This window comes from Pundamilia nyererei, unplaced genomic scaffold (assembly GCF_000239375.1).
Source record: "Pundamilia nyererei isolate P.nyererei 1_Seehausen unplaced genomic scaffold, PunNye1.0 scaffold00032, whole genome shotgun sequence".
Taxonomy (NCBI): Eukaryota; Metazoa; Chordata; class Actinopteri; order Cichliformes; family Cichlidae; genus Pundamilia; species Pundamilia nyererei.
The window spans coordinates 3,708,289-3,726,781 of NW_005187433.1; the positions used below are offsets into that span (position 1 = coordinate 3,708,289).

General features: G+C 38.9%; 1 protein-coding gene across 1 annotated transcript in view; it reads left to right on the top strand.

Annotated features, from left to right (window-relative positions):
* Positions 1-12,222, top strand: part of LOC102198218 (protein FAM163B-like) — a 19,568-nt gene extending 7,346 nt beyond the window's left edge. The window contains exons 2-3 of the mRNA XM_005729283.1: positions 9,228-9,343; positions 10,925-12,222. Of these exons, the coding sequence (XP_005729340.1) occupies positions 9,251-9,343; positions 10,925-11,362 (531 nt within the window). The 5' untranslated portion in view covers positions 9,228-9,250 and the 3' untranslated portion in view covers positions 11,363-12,222. The remainder of the gene's footprint in view (positions 1-9,227; positions 9,344-10,924) is intronic.
* Positions 12,223-18,493: the final 6,271 nt, after the last annotated feature.

The following is an 18,493-nucleotide window of genomic DNA, read 5'->3' on the forward strand; positions in this document are numbered from 1 at the left end:
AAATAACTGAATCTATAAAACTAGCACCCTGTTTTTAATTCAAAGCAGGTTGCACCTTGCAATTAACATCTTTAATTATCAATTCCTCTCACATTGTTAATAAAGCATGTGCAAAGTTCACTGCAGACTTTAAAGCATTTCAACTTGTAATATCACTGCATGATGAGCTGGAGAATTTAATTTAATTTAAGATCAAAGCAAGGTTTTATGCATAACTACTAACTATGCATAACTACAAAGAGTCAAAATTGATTGTAAGCCATTTTTATGAATTAGGAGTAAACCAGAAGCAGTGTAACCAACAAGTGACCCAAATTGAATAGGCATCTATATGTGCACCCCGCCTCGATTAAGGGGCTTTGCTTGGTGCTAAGACTTTAACCCTTCTCTCCACACATACGTACTCCATACATTCTCTTGACAGGAACTTAAAGCTTTCTAACTTGCGGGACTAACAACTGCTTTTCAATTCATCAGCTATGATTTCAACCGACTGTAAGATCTGTTAGTCGACTTCAGCTCTCTGTGGCATCAAGATTACAACCTGTCATTCACAGACAAGTGGTATGATTTTCACAGCGGAGGGTAAAACAGGGTAGGGCTGTGGGGAGGAGTAGGAAGTGCAGTGGCAGGCTGACAAAACGTGATTGTATGCAATTATTTTAAAATGATTTGAAAATGAACGCTAATTTCCTTTAATATGAGAGGGCAGAACAATAAACTGACAGATAGATAGATGTCGTACTTTTTTTGTCCCATTTTTATCCACATAGAAAAGGGAAACTATAGCTTTTACACTGTTCAAGACCCTTGAACACCCTGCTGAGAAGCGTGGGGAATAAGTGTGTCTGCCTCTATCTTTCAGAATTGCGTGCACTTTAACTTCTGTGCTTCTTCCACACTGATGTGATTAAGACACTTTACCTGAGCAACTCACAAAAGAACACCTATAATGAAATCACTAGAACTAATGGCTTCCTCCTGTGGATTGTAAATGTAAAAGGACATCATCAGTGAGATTTGTATCTAACAGGCCTGTTTATAGCTTCATCAGAACAAAAAGTGATATTATTTATTCCATTTGAGTGTCTCCAAATGAGAAGTTTGTTGTTTTCAGCATAGGGATATGCAAACATTTGGGCATCCTTTTTTTTATTATTATTCGTCATTATCTGTAGTGGATTTCTCCAAACACTGAGACAGAACCTAGCATTTTCTTGTTGATAAATGCTGAAGTGGATGGTGCTGCTTTGAAAGCACTTGGAGTAATATATGCTCACAGGACATTGCTTAGTAGGGCTGGGTGAACATTTGGCTGCACAACTGACTTAATTCTTCATGAAAAAGATTCAACAAGGTGTTGAAAATATTCCTCCGAGAATTTGGTCAATATTTGCATGATAGCATTACACAGTCATTGCACATTTGTCAGCTGTCAAATTCCAAAGGGGCCCTACTGGATTGACATCTTGTGACTGTGGAGGCCATTTGAGTACACTGAACTCATTGTCATGTTCAAGAAACCACCTCAAGATGTGATTTATTGCTTTGTGGTATGATAAAAGTGGTTTAGCATGGTTCTATGTGTTGTGCATTCAGAGATGCTCTTCTGCATAATTTTGTTATTTGAGTTATTGTTGCCTTTCTATTAGCTCAAAGCAGTCTGGCTATTCTCCTCTGACCTCTGGCATCAACAAGACATTTTCTCCCAGAGAACTGCTTCTGAAATATTCAGACCAGCCTGCCTGGTACCAACAACCGAACCACATTGAAAGTCATTTAAAATCACTTTTTCCCCCTTCTGATGTTCTGATGTTCAGTTTGAAGTTTTGGAGTCTTGACCATGACTACATGCCTGAATGCACTGAGTTGCTGCCATATGACTGACTGTTTAGATATCTGCCTTAGCAAGCAGTTGAACAGATGTGCATAATTACTATCATACTAGTATTATAATATCATGATATTGTACCATGACATTGCCAAATATATACTCCTAAAATAAATTGGGACTGCTGTTAAAAAACAAATAGTCAACGTCTAAAAATGCTATTAGCAAGGAAGGAAAGTCATGCTCCATTACTTTAGTCCTTGCACAACACATTTAAAGTTATAGGAGTACCTTCTACCTCAGTTTGCAATTTGAACTGGAAGAACAACTAAGCAAGGTCATTTAGATAGATGAGACACATTTAGCAAGCTGTATAATTAAATGGAGAGACCCCCAGGTCACTGTTAAGTCCTTAAAATGTCCTCATGGTGCTATATTCACACAAGCCAAGAGCCATTTTTATGATATATCATTCATAGAGGGGCACTAATTACAGACATGTTGCCTAGGTAATGCTAGGACACACAGGATGGATGAAAACGATTGCTGTCTACCAAAGAAAAAAGCACCTCAGTTATCCTGAGCTTTACCTCAGGATAGGTGTGTGTTGTCATTATTCTTGAAGGTGGATGCAGGGACACAAATGCTGGCAAAATATATTTTGTGCACCAGGTGATATTTTATGCGGGTATAGACTGAGTCAGGGACACAGAGTTGAGTAATGCCAGTCAGGGTCAGTGCCACCCGAGAGGATAATGTAGAGCAGGTTCATTTAACAAGGCTAAAGGAAAAAAGTAGAAGCCATTTAAAAAAAAAAAGAAAGAAAGAAAGAAAGAAAAAGAAAAAGAGTGCACTTCAAACTCATATTAGGAAAAGTGGATGTGAATTTTTTAACATTTGTCACTGCCTGCATGTGCTTTCACATGTTAAACAAACTAGAAACTTAAGTTGTAGTTTTTCATGTAGTTTTTAGTTAATTTTTTTAATTTAATTCAATATTTCAAATTTGATTGCCACATTGAATTTTATGATTATTGCTCAAAAAAACTGGCTTTGATTGCAACAATCTACACAGCCATACTCTTGCAGAAGTTAACCTTGGAAGTGTAGGAATAAGGTTCAACGATCGCCATAGATAAAAGATTAATGCAACACTCATAGACTCGAGAGAATCACTGCATTCCTATAACACTGATGGACTGATACTGAGCATTATTAATCCAGATTAACATTACCCACAGTTCAGTCAGAGTATATATTTTGCTAATACAAGTAGTCTTCAGTTTCAGCTGACATGTTAACTTGTTGCAGTTTTGCAGTTGGGGTTTTTTTGTTGGGGGGGGTTATGCAGCACAAGACTTTCCTATTTAAAATTGATAGAGAAAGCAGTGGAGGACACAGACAATCTGGCTGTGTAAGTAATTCAAAAATAAACCGGGTAGCATCTGCAGCACTTTCTCACAAGTTTACATCCAGGACAGAATTTTTGAGAAGAGGGTATGGACTGGTGACCCCACCTTTACCCCTTTGTCAAATGGAAAGGCCCTAGCCCCAATGTGACTCTAAATTTTAAACATGATAAAGAAAATGTATAACAAGTAATTATCTATTTTGATTATGCAAACAATTTCTGGAGATGCTGTATCAGAATTTCAGGAGCAGGACCACGCCTCCAAACACGCTCCTTCATCTATATAGGTTCACCCAGTTCTGCAAGCTACTAAAACGCTGTCAAACCTAAAATGAGGACGTGGGCCCAGCTAGTGAAACATGATTTATATGCAAATCTACATACAGCTCAAAGAGATTTCACAGAGATACACAAACATCTATCTATCAATAAGATAGATAGATGCTCTATGGTGGTAAAACACTGTATAATAGGAAGAAAAATGTCTGACATCCTTCAAATCTGATCCAGTGGAAGCACGCAGTTCACGCATCTCTCACACACATCTACACTGGGAGGAGTCGTGATCTGAGAGACAGACACGAGTGACGCAAGCGAGGGGACATGTTAGCATAAAAACACAAAAAGATTAAGATGAAAGATGAAAAGACAAAAACTCGGGGAGTACAGATGTCACGGAAAAAACAAATGCCAACAAACACAGGTTCCTGTTCTCTTTTCTCATTTTTCCTTCCATCCTTACCTTTGCCACATGAGCAGAGCAGCCGACAACAAGACTCATTTTAACAAAATGAGAAATCCTTGATTCAAAGCTTTCAGTTTAAAGTAACACAATGTGCTGTCCACTTTTACATTTCTCTCTATTTCACTTTTTGATATCATGACATCATTAGAAGCATTACTTTTGATTAAGTTCACAGTGTGGTCGGCAGAAATTTTGACTGTGGAATCATCTGAAATAACTAATTAAAGTTATGAATGCAAAAGGAACACAATTTCTCTGTGTGTGTCATGCCTGTTAGATCACAGGTTTCAAAGAAACGTTTGCAAATGATACACCTATGCATCCCCACTCTCCCATAAAACTTCTCTCTCTTTGAGATGCACTTCAGGAATTGAGTTTCTGACCTCATTTTCCAGGTCACAGGCAGGAGGACAGAAGAGAGGTACAAAAATGGAGAAGTAAGGCCACAAGATGTGCTTTTTACAAAATTAATACAGAAACCAAAGCCTCAAAACGAAATGACGAACAAAATGACATAATGTCTTCCAATAAAAGTATACATCCTGCAGGTTGAAATTATGTCATTTATACTAGTTGAATGCTCCCTGATTGCACAGCTTATTAAAGAGCAAGGACTCATTACGGGCCAAAAAACTGTAATCAGACAGAGTTGATGAGGCATTGTTGTTTTCTGCGTGTCCCTATATTCATATTTTGGAACTTTGTTACCAGTTAAGATTGTGAGATTGAAAACTGGAGCTACTGGAGCAGAAACGTGAGCACTTCTTTCGCTAAATAATGCATACTTCTCAGGAGGCTTTGGATCTTGTCATTTCTGTAAAAAACCATGTGTAGGTACACTCTGTCGTTGTAAATGTGTGTAAAATCACCCTTTGACAGCTACCATTATAACAGAGCTCTTCCCATTGTTCTCAGGGCATGTTATTGTCTCTTGTGTGTGTTACTCGAATCCACCACCTACTGCGTACTTCTTCCCCACTGAACTGAAAGCCTGTCAGCAGCCATTATTCCAAGCAAGACCTTTTGCTGTGATCCCTGCCATGTTTCATCGAAGCGTGGCATTTTATTCCAAAGCCCTCTGTCTGAGCATGTTAGCTACTACTAAAATTATTGCATGTGAGTGTTTGTGTGTGTTTGTGTGCGAGTGTGCACACGGCTATTCTTCTTTTGCCCCTAACTCTTGTCATTCCTGTGGACGAATACCAGCAAAAGCAGCTGAGTGGACAAGATTGCCTCGCTCCAGTATTTCACTATTTCACAATGGGGTCTGGATTGCGTATATGCACGCGTCTGTGCGCGCACGAGCGTGAGTGTGTGTGGTTAAATAATTAACACTGTTTGTCGCCTTGCTGCAACACATCGCTCACACACTGATCTGATTAATGTAGCCCCAGGAGATACACAGCACCAGCCTAGCCTGCAGAATGAGAAATGCTACATGCACGTGTGTGTGTTTTTGTGCACACCATAATAACTTTCATGAAGGAATATCAGTGAGAAAAGTCAGAAATCAGCTCAGTCCACAAATCATCATTTGAGACAAGACAGAAAAGGATTTGTATGACACCGAGTCAGAATTATGTGCACGCAGTCCTGATCATGCATGTGCTCATTCTTTTGGCCTGGTGCCTGACAAACCACTTCAATTAAGCAAGCTGCAACTGGCACAACAGTAATGTCTTTTACAAAGGAACTTTTTTGTATAATGCACCTACACATGTAAGGAACATTTGATTTCACATATGGACTATTAAGGGCAACAGTCTAATGTTGGCAGTCCAGCTAATTTTTCTCTTACGTTGTTCATGCTTATATATGATGTGTGCTGATGTGTGAGGTGTTGCTGAGAATCTCACACAATGTTGAGATGCCGAGGATTGACGATGGGGATCCCGGACCTGGCAGATCCCCCTGGTACCTCTGACAGATGGTGATAAGACATATGACCGCAAGGCAGCTGTTTGGAGCGTGGCTCTATGGTTTGATTTTTAAAATTATTCATAAAATATAAACAAGTCCTACAAATAAAAAAAGAGGACCTATACAGACACTCTAGCATATAGAATAGTTAGTAATATATAAAAGTGGTTGTGACTGTACTTTTGTGATCAGGGCTCCTTGACTTTGGAGCATGCTCTCTGAGCAGATCCCACATGCAGAGTCAGTGGTTTCTTCTTTTTTTGACTTACTTGTGTTGTCTTCTTTTAATCTTTATTACAGCTTTTATTCATTTTTTCCTTCACTGGTATTTATTTATTTATACTTTTGGAATGTTTTATTTTCTGTTCTTTTCATTGTAAATTTATCTCACTATAACTGGAATTTTATCTCAGTCTTGTTTGAGCTTAATGTTTGGCTTTAAGATTCATTTACATTTAGAGGATGCATTTTTAATTGTCTGTAGACAAGTGTTATTTTCTAAAACAAACAAAAAAAAACAACTAACTTTCTAGTATTTTATTTTAAAATTTAAATGTAATTTTGATCATTTCCTTTTGAAACCTGTTTTTGTAGGCCGTGTACTGCTCTATGTCACCATCTGCTGGTGAAACAAAAAAGACACTAGTCAAGGTTTTCAGATTGAAAATTGATATTAAGGTCTAAAAGCCCAACACTGATGATCTGGTCTCATGCTGAGTTTGCACTGAAGGGATTCAGACTGCTGAGTATAAGCAGCACTAATTATTAGGTGCTTGAGAATCTGTGTTGGTTACTTAAATGAGGCCACACAGGTCTGCACACATAGTGGGATCATCTGTTACGCGATGTTGTCTTCAGTCGTCCTTAAATCTAATTCCACCTTTATAAAGCTGTGCCCTGTGGTCTTAAAAGGATGCAGGTAAATGCTGCAGACTAAATAATACTCATTTATACTGCCCCAGCACCCTAAACATATAACTTTTTAATTCATGTGCCCATCTTTTTATTATTATCATCATTATTATTATATATTTATTATTTAAGAAGTCTTTAACTTTAATAATAACTGATTATTAAAGACCAGCATATCATATTTTAGGCAGAAACTTTTTTTTGTCAGAGCAACATTGGCTTTCATCTTCATATTGTCCATGAACATCCAGGATATTGCCCACAGATTCTGGAGAAAGATGATAAATATTTAACTTTGTTGACTTGCTATTCATTCAGCTTATCTATTGCTTGAAGCTGGAAGGTGGCAGACAATTGGTCTTTAAAACAGCTGCTTGCAATCATCCAAAAGAGCTCCTGCAGTAAGAGTGGCCCAAAAAAAAGTAAGGTTGCAGGTTATAAAATCAAATAAAACAGGGTATATTTTTACAGTATTTTACAATAATAACAAAATGTTAGTGTAGTTTTAAGTTCATTGATAAATAAATAAAACTCAAACATTTCAAGGTCTGATAGTCTGCACGCAAATATTAAACTACTAGGCTTAGCCTAGCCACTGTCATTGTTCTGTCACTTTTCTTATGCACTCTACTAAATAAAGGTGCAAAACATTGATACACAAACGTTGCTTAGCGCCACCTGAACATCCTGTTCTCTTATTTTCCTGGCAACCATATTGCCATCGAATCACCTCGTTTCCCTATCAATTAAACTAGAAGCCTTTAAGGCCAAAACGCTCTGTTCTTTCTTGTCCTCCATATTGATTTGGTTGGTGCACTGTGCGGCCTGCAGATTGAATTAGAGTCCAGCTGAATTGAAGCTTGAGTGAGGAGAAGCTGTGCTGTGTTTGTCGATAGGGCTGGTAGCTACCATAGAGACATCTATTCTGACTTTATAAAGCATCTCACATCATGCTGAGAGATTATTTTATACAGTCTACGGTTTAAACAGTTTCACTTAAATCTAATGACTGTGTGAGAAGGTCACTGTGTCAGGTGTCATACTAAATACCAAATGCCCAGTGACACACAGCTGACAGTAAACTTAATGTGAGTAAGCTGATGGATGCTCAGCATTGCTCGCATCATGTTCTGAAAGCAGAAGTCAGGGTAAACTGGATACTGCAAGATTTGGTGGCAGTCCTGTTTATTTTTAGTATTTCTTTTTTAGTGTTTGCCCATGTCACATTCAAGTTAGATCTTGACAACATAGACCTATGCTGCAGTGTGCTTGTTGCTGTTAATGGCTTGCACCAATGAGTCATAGCTTAGCAACAAGCCTGCTGGCCTATTTTTGGTTTCAAGCAATTATCCACAATGTAGTGTGTTGGTGCGGTTCTATGACACTTCCAGATTGCGGCTATAATGAAGGGAAAAGGTCTGTGCCCTCATCTGATAAGTGCCTTCAAGGTTTTTCAAAAATATTACATATCACTGAGGTTGAATAATAACATATGAATTATACACCACTGTGTGATTACTTTCACTATTTTAGTGTCTTAAATGGAACCACGGAGCTAATGGACCTGTCTTCTTATGATATTCTGTAGAATTCCCGCTGCATAATTTCCACCTTAATGTGAAATGTAAACCAAGAAATTTCAGCCAACAAGTATCGATCAAAAATACTCCAATCTGACTTGTGGCTTGGAAGCTGTGAATCACATAAAAGAAGCACTGTAATATGCTATAACTTAATAAATCCACTTTCAAATTTCCTGGGTTTGCATTTGCATTTCTCTTTGCTATGACCTTTGACTTAATATCCGAATTCACAGGTCACGGCTGTTTACTTGCAACAGTCCTGCTGACTGATCTTTTGATGATCTGCTTTGCACACCACCTCACATTATATTGTTTTTGGACGGGTTCCTATCAGTTCTTTGTTGAACCACAGCAGCATGAAGAATATCTCGGTGAGCTTGACTGCAAATTTTACTTGCCGCATCATTTCTCCAAACTGACTGCACCCTGTTGTAGTTGCATCTCTCCTCATCTATCTGTGCAACGGTTTACCTCGTTCCTCTCGACATTTCTGCAATTCATCCTTTTTTTCCGTCCTCCCGCTAAACAGATTCTCCCCCTCACTCACACACTTCGTGTTTCAGTCTGAGATGCTGTCTATATTATAAGCAGCACTTGTGGGATGATTCTATTACATGTCTCCTAGCTGCTGGATAATTCAATAAGCACCACTGAGATGACACACAGTTATAATCTACTTAATGAAGCTACTGAACTGATGAATTGTGTGCCTTTTTGCTCCTTCATTTCACCCCGTACCCTCCTCTATGCTCCAACTCTTTCCACCCACCACCACCCCCTGTCTCTTCCTTTCTTCCCCTCCTTCCCTCCTCTTCCTCTTTGCAGGGTGTTGATGGAGAGCAATTCGAATGACAGCCGGGACTGTGGTCATCACTGGTGGAATTCTAGCTTCGGTTATATTACTCCTTATCATCGCAGTACTGTGCTACTGTAGGCTGCAGGTGAGACTTCATCATCTGTTTTGTTCATTCTATTTACTTTTTGCAGAACTGCAGGTAAGAGATTGTACTTTGAGTTGTGTAATTATGCTGCTTTAATCTGTAAAACTATGCTAATGCATTGTCAATTGCATCTGATTCTAGTGGAAACGGAAAACCAATTGAGAGCAAGGTTTTCAAAAAAAAAATTTAATTACACAACTGATCATTCAAAACATAAAACGGACAGAGGACAAAGACCCCCGGCTCTGTCAGCCCAGGATTAGAAACTCATTACAATTATTGTAAGTTCATCACAATTTGAACAATCTTATTTCATTTTTTGTTACCAAACAAATTGTATGAAAAACAGGAAAGGAATCTTAGCAATCACCTAAAGTAGTTTTCAGCGGTCTGTAGGCGAGCTAAAAATCTACCTAACGTTGTTGGCTGCTGACACACATCAATACTGGCATTCATTTCCACACCTGTGCAACTGAGCAAGATGTGGACAGCAGGCAGAATGGCAAAGATTTCAGTAGTGAACCACAGCCTTGGAGTACAGTATGTGTTGGGACACGTCTTTCTTTTCTCCCTTCAGAAAGTAGAGACTGTCATTTTTGGCACAGTAACAACCATGCCTCATTTTAGCAAGGTAATAAACAAGGCCAAGTGTTTGCCATATGTACTGACTTGGACATCTTTAAGCAGTGGTTGATGAGTTGCTGCTGAGGTAGTTGTCTTTCCCGTCTCTGCTGAGGAGCTGTTAAAGTGAAGGTTGAGCTCTTGGATGCCTCCCTAACAATCAACTCGAGGAGGATACCTGGTGGTTCCACTCTTCTTTCATATCACAATTATTAAGGCCTAAGCTTTATAAATGGTTTTACACATTTGCTCCTTGTCTCACAGAGAATTCCTCAGTTTTCTCGATTTTCATGCTAACATTCAGCATTACCTGTGGGAGTTTGCCACAGGTAGACTTCCCTCAGGTTCTAATTTATCTGAACCGGTTTTGTCGTGCAGTAGCAAAATCATTTTAATTAAAAATATGTTTTCATTTCTCTCTTCAAAAGAAAATAGCCCCCAAAATCATTGTTATTAAGTGTGAATTAGTTAAATTCATATTACGTGTACAAAAAGTGTAGGGGCCTATGAATAGTAACTTAGTGTGTGTGCTGTGGGAGTGAAAAGATGAATAAGAAGCAAGGTTTAAAGCTTCTCAGATAAAAGCACTACATAAATGCAGTCCATTTACCGTGATCCTCTGGGAACCCAGGTAACATAGCTAGAAGGGAAACTGTAAGATCCTTTCCTGACAACATTTCTCTGGATCAAAAGTAATCCCCAAATTACAGCAGATATTAGATGGCAAGATGCCAGGAATTAATTTGAAAGCTAGGTCATACCACAACCATAATACCTCAGCTGCAAACTGGAGTCTGTTTACAACACAAGAGAACCCCTCAAGAGATAATTGAGTGATCATTGAGACAGCTCTTTCTCGTGCACATTTGACATCATTTGGTACTTTTTCTTCTTTCTTCTCTCGTCACCACTTTTTTCATCTTTGCCCATCTCCCACTTTTGTCCCTCTGTTTCTATCAGTATTATTGCTGCAAGAAGGAAGAGTCTGAGTCGGAGGAGGAGGAGCCAGACTTTGCCGTTACATCTCACCTCCCGCCGGTTCACTCCAATCACAACATTGTGGCGGCTACAGCCGCCGCCTCCTCCATCCCAAATGGCCCTGCCCTTTTTTCCACCCCTCCAATGGCCAGGAAACTGACACGATCGCAGACCTTCTGCCCATCCTGTACACACTATGAGATGCCTTTCTACCTCCAGCCACCTCAGCCGCAGCTCCACCACCAACCAGATGGGTTGAGGAACGGAGGGGACCGGATCAGCTATCGCAGTGTCCAGCAGCAGGATCTGGACCTGCCAGTGCCTGTAAACATTTCAAACTATCGTAAACCAAACCTTGCCCGTTCAGTTACCATGAGGGACATGTTCACACGCAGCTGTAGCATCAGCACTGATGTTTAGCTGGGTAAGGTTTAACTTAGTTTAAGCTGATTCTTACATTCATCTTAATGGCCTGGGCTGGACTGGGCTTGAATGAGACTGTGTTTTTGTCGTCTTGACCTGTGTAGTCCGATCTAGTCTGGTCTCATTCTACCAGTCACTTTTTGCAGAATGGAGGACTCAGCTGGCTCTCAGGACAGTTCTTTCAAAGGTACTATGCTCAGGTCCTCACACTTGGGCCAAGACAAAGTGTTTAAAATATTAAATTACCAACAACATAAACTTGTTTTGAATCTTTTTTTTTTAAAGATTAATTAATTTCTTTTATGATCTGATAAAGTCTGTGTTGCCCTACTTCCTCTGGGCTCCTCTACCGTGGCCTGTAGGATAGGCAGATTCATGATGTGTCAAAATGATGTTCAGTAGGGATTTCTCTCTTCCAGAGCTGCTGCAAACAAAATATGATTAGGAAAAGTCCAGTGTTTCCCTCTCTTATGATGGGATTATCTGTCTGGTCCTCCATCCACAGATTATAGAGGTTATGAAATATCACTCACAGCCAGTGGAGGAGGGAGCGGGTTGTTGTGTTTAGCTGCCACCCCGCAGACATTTTCGACAGACGTAACTTATGCCATAACATTTTAAGACGTAAAGGGCTCACAGAAGATTTCCCTCATCCTTTCATAGAGTTGCATAGTTTGACAAAAGGCTGGTTTCTTGGAGCATCAAAACACAGTGTATATACAGTATTTTACACTTCAGAAGAGAAAAATCTCTGCATTCTTGCAGGCAGTGTGGACTAGGTGCCAAAAAGGTTTTTGATCTTCATTTGTGTGCATATATGTGAAGATACCGGCATGTGTGTGTGTGTGTGTGTGTGTGTGTGTGTGTGTGTGTGTGTGTGTGTGTGTGTGTGTGTGTGTGTCTCAATTAATTGTTAACAAGTTTTATTCCATCCAGTTATACACAACAGGTCATCGATGTGTACAATGAACCCAGAGGTGGGCTGCAATAACATTTTATTGTAAGGGGTGAAGCGATTATATTATTTCTTTAACCTAAATTTATCTTAATGCAAAGAATGACCCAAACAGATTAAATAACAAAGAAATGGATTTGCAACTATTTTGTACCTGTTTATTTTACTAATTAATGCTATAACACTGACTCAGTCAGAAACACAAAACATTTTTACAGCAACACCGTAAGCTTACAATGTGAACCCGATTATAGTTCTTCACTGAAGTTAGTGAACGTTCAGTACATTCTTTGTGTTCTGTCTGATTTATTGATGTATGGATTCCTGGGCTAAAGATTCACCTTTAAAGGCACATCTATAAATATTTAAGAGGCCATAACATACACTGTAGTCTCTCCCCTTTCTCCATTCATTGGACTGAGGAATATATGCTCTTGCTCCAAGGTACTCAGTGCTCCTTCTTGGGATTGTTTTTATTTTCTGCGCTTGGCTGACCGGCCTGGCTGGAGGGCTAATTTTCTGACTGGAGGAGCAGTTGGTGACTTTTATGGACAGAGAACACACTAATAATAAGTTAAATCATTTACTGCTTGAATTCAAAAGAGGAAATGCCCGTGGTTGTGGGAGGGACTTGAAGTTGATTGGATTGTTCTTTCTGGACCCACCTACCACTCTCTTGCAAATGGATGGTAAATGCTGTTGTACTTCTTCTCCCTTTTTCTGTCTTTTTTTTAAATTACTCATTTGTTTTTTCCAAACTGTGAAACAGTGAGTAATTTGAGTTTTTTTTAAGTTTTTTTTCCTTTGTAAAATGTGCTTTCATGCAAATACACTAAGCCACAGTACACACGTTTGTAAATCTAACTTTGCGAGGACATTCATTTACGTTCCCCGGTCCCTCATCCTAACTGTCACAACTAGCTGCCAAATCCTTACCTGTGTAATCTGAACCTCATTCAACTCATAACCTTAAAGCCAAGTTAAAACAACAAGTTAAAGTTGAAAAAGCGGTGAGGGGCACAAATGACGTCCATCCCAGTACTCTCTCAATTTTAAACTTGTCCTCACAAAGATAGCCATATAAGTACACTCACACATGCAGACATGCAGACACACACAATAGTTCTCAATGTTCTTATTTTTTAATCTAAAACTATGTGACAGTTGCACAGGAAATTTAGTGCCATAAGGAAGTATAGAAGAAATTTATTATTATTATTATTATTATTATTATTATTATTATTACAAGTGTACAAGTGTATATTGAAATGCAGTGTTGCTTTTACCTTGAAGTATTTGAATTACTTGCTTTATTTTATGATTCAGCTGGTTTTTCAGACTCGGTACAGTACTGCAGAAAATGTTTCTGTTCTTGTTTCTAATATATAACTGACAGACACATTGTTGCTAATAAAACAGTATGAAAATCTTCCTTTTTCTCATTCTCATTCATCTTCTAGATGAGTCACAAACCTCAGGGGTCATTTACCGCATTCATATTTGTGCATGAAGATGCTTGCGTCGGTGAACTTTTATACAAAATTGAGGCTTTTCAGAAACAGATTTCATTAGCGTGCATTTAATGTAATCAGAATGTGTATAGCACACTGGACACTACTAATCGCATGTGATCTTCTAAATGCAGGTTAAATATCAGCAAGCCGAAGCGCTTCGTGTGGAGGAGAATTCTCCAAGCAATAAATGTAACTAATTTTGTCTTGCAGGAATAGTTTTGTTGAGATTGCTCTCTAATGGAAAATTATTTTTTCTTTGTATTTCAGGGTTTTTGTTTTTTTGTTTTTTTTTTAAACAGCAATCTAATTCTGTTTCATTGGGTGTGTATGTTGCCAGTTTGTTGTTGAAGGACTCAATGAGCTGACATCTGTGGCTTATATTGGCTCAAAGAGGGATATTATTGTTATTGCCATGGACCATCTGAAAATTGTGCTCTCTAAAGCTTACATGTGTAAATATATCTAAAGGTGAACCACTGAACTTACTAATATTGTTTTTCAATATCAATTTCAGCTATGCAGCAACAGATCAAACAATAGCATAAGAAAGCAGTGATTCCTGCTGAGGCTTGGACTACAGCAGGAGCAATAAAGTCTGTTTATATACAGGTTCTGTCTGCCCTTAGGCAACAAGGTGAAAGCCATGACAGCAAACACAACTTAACGGGAAGGGTAACAAGCAAGAATCAGGAGCAGTCAGATGAAAAAGAAACAGTTAGAGGCTAGGAGATGATGATTAATGAAAAACCGTTCAGACATGTAGGCTAAATGATACAAAAAAGAAAATGCAAATCTTTATTTGGGCAATAAACTGAATGAGTCAGAGAGGCATGGCAAGTAATCATACAACGGGAAAACAACTGAAAACTATTTCAGAGAGGAAATAGGGGTAGTTATTAGAAGGATGAGTCAGAGGACATGAATGAAAAATAGCACATACCACAGAACACACAGACAGATGGAGGCGTAGAATAGCTGATTTCCAATCCAGAGCTCCCTGGCTCAGACATGAATAGCTATTTTGTGATGGCATTAACACAACAGAACTGCTTCAGACATGAAAAACCTTTCAGATTGTGATGGATTCCCTTTGATGTGGATATATATTCAAACTCCTACTTATTTCTACATGAATTGCCAGCACTGTAACAGGGAATTACTGTCACACTAGCATTCCACCCACAAGACAAACTAGCAGGAGATGTGTTTTTTTCTCTTTACAGTCAGCATAATTTATATGTAGTGATACTAGCACCAACAGAGACAATAGTGGACCATAAGTTGCACGGCAGCTGGATAGCAAAAAGCTTGATTTGCAAAGGTTCAGTGATGGTGTATTTATGTTGGTTTGTTATACATTTACATTTTCTAGAGGGAAAAAAGGCTAGAGTCTGATCAAATTTGATCTCATTTTCATGTCAGCATTACTGCTTATGGAAAGGAAGAATAATTACAGATCAGCTATGAGCCCAGCTCTGTCAAAAGTGAAATCAACAAAGGCACGGATGATGGTCTGAAAAGCTAAATATAAACAGATTTCACTCCTTCTGCAAGCTGCCTCTAAGATTTATTCTAATCAAATACCAAAAATCTATTTTTGAATGGATCCCTTCAGGCTATTTATTTACATCTGTACTTGTGCTATATTTGTGTAAATGAGAGGTTGTGCAAGCTATATGAATTATTTAGAGGAATAATCACCTGCAGCGTAAGTAGCATGGCCTTTCAAAGTTTATTGATGTTTTATAGTGTGCTTTGCATCATCCACTTCAACCAGGAGCAGTATGCTCACTCTAACGTACTCTGTCTGTCCAGTGAATATCTGCAGATTTCTCTTACTCTGTGCCTATGTTACGATCCCTGACCCTAATTCCCCAGCAGGAGGAGCTGGGAATCCATGAATTATGAACAGGATAGATGGGAAATTTTCCAGCTAATATTCCAACCCAAAGCTTCTTGCCTTTTCTCTTTTTCCTCCTCATTGCCCAAACTGTCATGTTCCTTGCACTTCACCTTCCTATTTCCTTTTTCTTCTCCAGGCAGACCTTTTTTATACTTCCTTTTCTTGGGGCCTGTTCCACTATGCTTTCTTCTATTTATCTTATAGGATTGAAGAAAATATTGGATTGAAGAAAATGAGATTTAGACAGAAAAAAGTTAGAAAGAAAGCAGTTAGTTAGAGTCTGTTGGAGCTGCCGGCATCAAATGATGCACCCATGTATGTCTCCAATAAAATTCACACACACACATCAGTATTCTTGAAGTGTGTAGGTGCACTTCGGTCCAACAACTCACATTTGAAATGGTTGATTTATTACAGCAATAGGTTACACTTCGAGTTTGGTGTCCAGGCACTGAGCTCATCACTCCCCACAAATAAGATGCACATAGAAACTGATGAATAAATAACCCTCCACCCCAGTGCTCACAGGTGGATGCTGGGTTGGTTGAGGGAGTGAAACAGCACCCCTTGCATCGCTGCATGGTGTCAGAGGGAGAGATGAGAAGTTCTGCAGCTTCATTACACTGCCAATTTGGGAGGGTGCATTTGGTACATGATGAGAGGAGAGTCTGGCATATTCGTTTTTATGATACAGTGCAGTACAAGTTGCCTGCCTGAGCTAGTTTAGATGTTTTCTTTGGTTTTAAACATCGACACTATGACCAAATGTGGCAACTGTAACCAAATATTGCACAGCTGGTTGCTCATAAGGTATTATTTCTTGTAAATATTCCTTTATATTTTCATCCCTAAGACTCTCTGCTACCAATGTGGACATCACACTGGCTGCTAGAAATACAACCTACATTTAAAACCAACCATGAATTGATGAAACACTTTGCTCAAAGTATAATTATAACATACAGACATACACTGGCATTACCACTGTTATCTTGCTATGAAATCCAAGCAATTTATCATTAATGCAGTAATTTGTATATATTCCCTTAAATTAACAAAACTTAGACTTGGAGATAAATGATCTTGTCGGGAACAGAAACACACATCACTCTCTGATTTTTACTGCTGTGTCAGAGATAGGCAGAAATAGACATCCTCCATAAATCTCTCTTTCCCACACGCAGACATGACTGCATGCTGGAGCCATTACTGCCCAGTGTGTGTAATATTGCAATTTCTGAAAGGAGGAAAGGGCATTCCTCCTGTCTGAATTTTTCATTCCCCATGCTCTCTGTTTCTGTATAACAACCAATAAATAAGCAATGAATCCCGAGGACATAACACAAAATGGACTGGATTTTATGTCCACCACACCCCAACATCAGCTCCCCCTAGATACACAATTTGTCTGTCTTTCTCTTCCTGCTTCACCTGCTTTTTTGTCTCTGTGAAGACTTTTTCTATTTGATGTTTTGTTTTTGTTTTTTGTAAGAGTTAAATCCTTTAATGTATCCCTCGTCCTTTTGTACTAACCCAGTGAACTGAACTGGAAAAAGTCTGGCCCAAATATGTGGTGAAAAGTGTGTGTCTGTGTGTGTGCGTGTGTTTTTGGATTGAACGTGACCTTTTGCTTTGATAATCTACCACAGATTTAGATTTAGAGTTCTGGTGGCTTTGAATCTATCTGAGAGGCAGCTTGTTTGGTGAGCCGTCTAGAGTAAACTCTATTTAGATTAGTCCATGAATATATGCCACAGCATATCTCTCTGATTATGCAATATTCTTTTCAGTCAAGACGTGTGTGGGTTGTTTCAGACAGGGGATGGGAGGGGACGAGGGGGATGAAAGAGAGCCTGTAAGTGCTGTGAAAGGAAATCAAGTGAGAGATGAGATAAAGAGGGAAATAATGGAGTCAACTTAAGCAGTACTTTAGCGCCATCTGATGGTGAGTGCAGACATTGGACCGTTGCAATATTAATATTTTTTGGTCATAAAGCAGGGGTGGACAATTAACTTTCTCAAGGGGGAACTTGAGAGATTGGGACTGTTGTGAAGGGCCCAACAATCAGCTGAAGTTTTTGATTTTAGCACCATTGTGCAGCCCGCCACAACAGTCCCAGTTTCTCATGTGGCCACTTGAGAAAATTAACTGCCCAATGCCTTTCAAGGAAACTATTCTTCAAACCTTTTAGACATAGTGGTGGCATCTGTGCTGGACGTGTGACTGGAAACATTAATTAACTACTGTTTTACTCCAATGACTATATCATTTTAGAATATATATAAAGCTCAAAGAGAATGTATATTTAAAAAAAGAGTCAATAAAAAAAGAAATTCTAAAAATATACACAATGGGGTCACTATGGACTGGCCCTGGTCACTCACTATGCACCCCTCAGGTGAACTCTATTGACATACTTGTACAACTACAAGTAAAATAAAGTCATACAATTTGTTAATGAAAATGTCGTTACAGTAACAGCAAGTTATTGGTGCAATAATTGGAGCAGGGTGGCTGAGGAGCGGACTGATTTTGGAGCACGTGGACCTGTTTTAAGTCTCTTTTGGACTAAAAAAAAAGGTCATAATCACTTGTAACTTGCACTTGAAACCGATAAAGTAATGTCTAAGCATGGATCAGTTTAAAATGTGTTTTTTGCGAGATACAGGGAGTTATTATTTTAACATTTTCGAAATACAGCCACATTACATTACATTGCAAACAAATTTGAGCATACTGTGTGTTTAGGGTCATA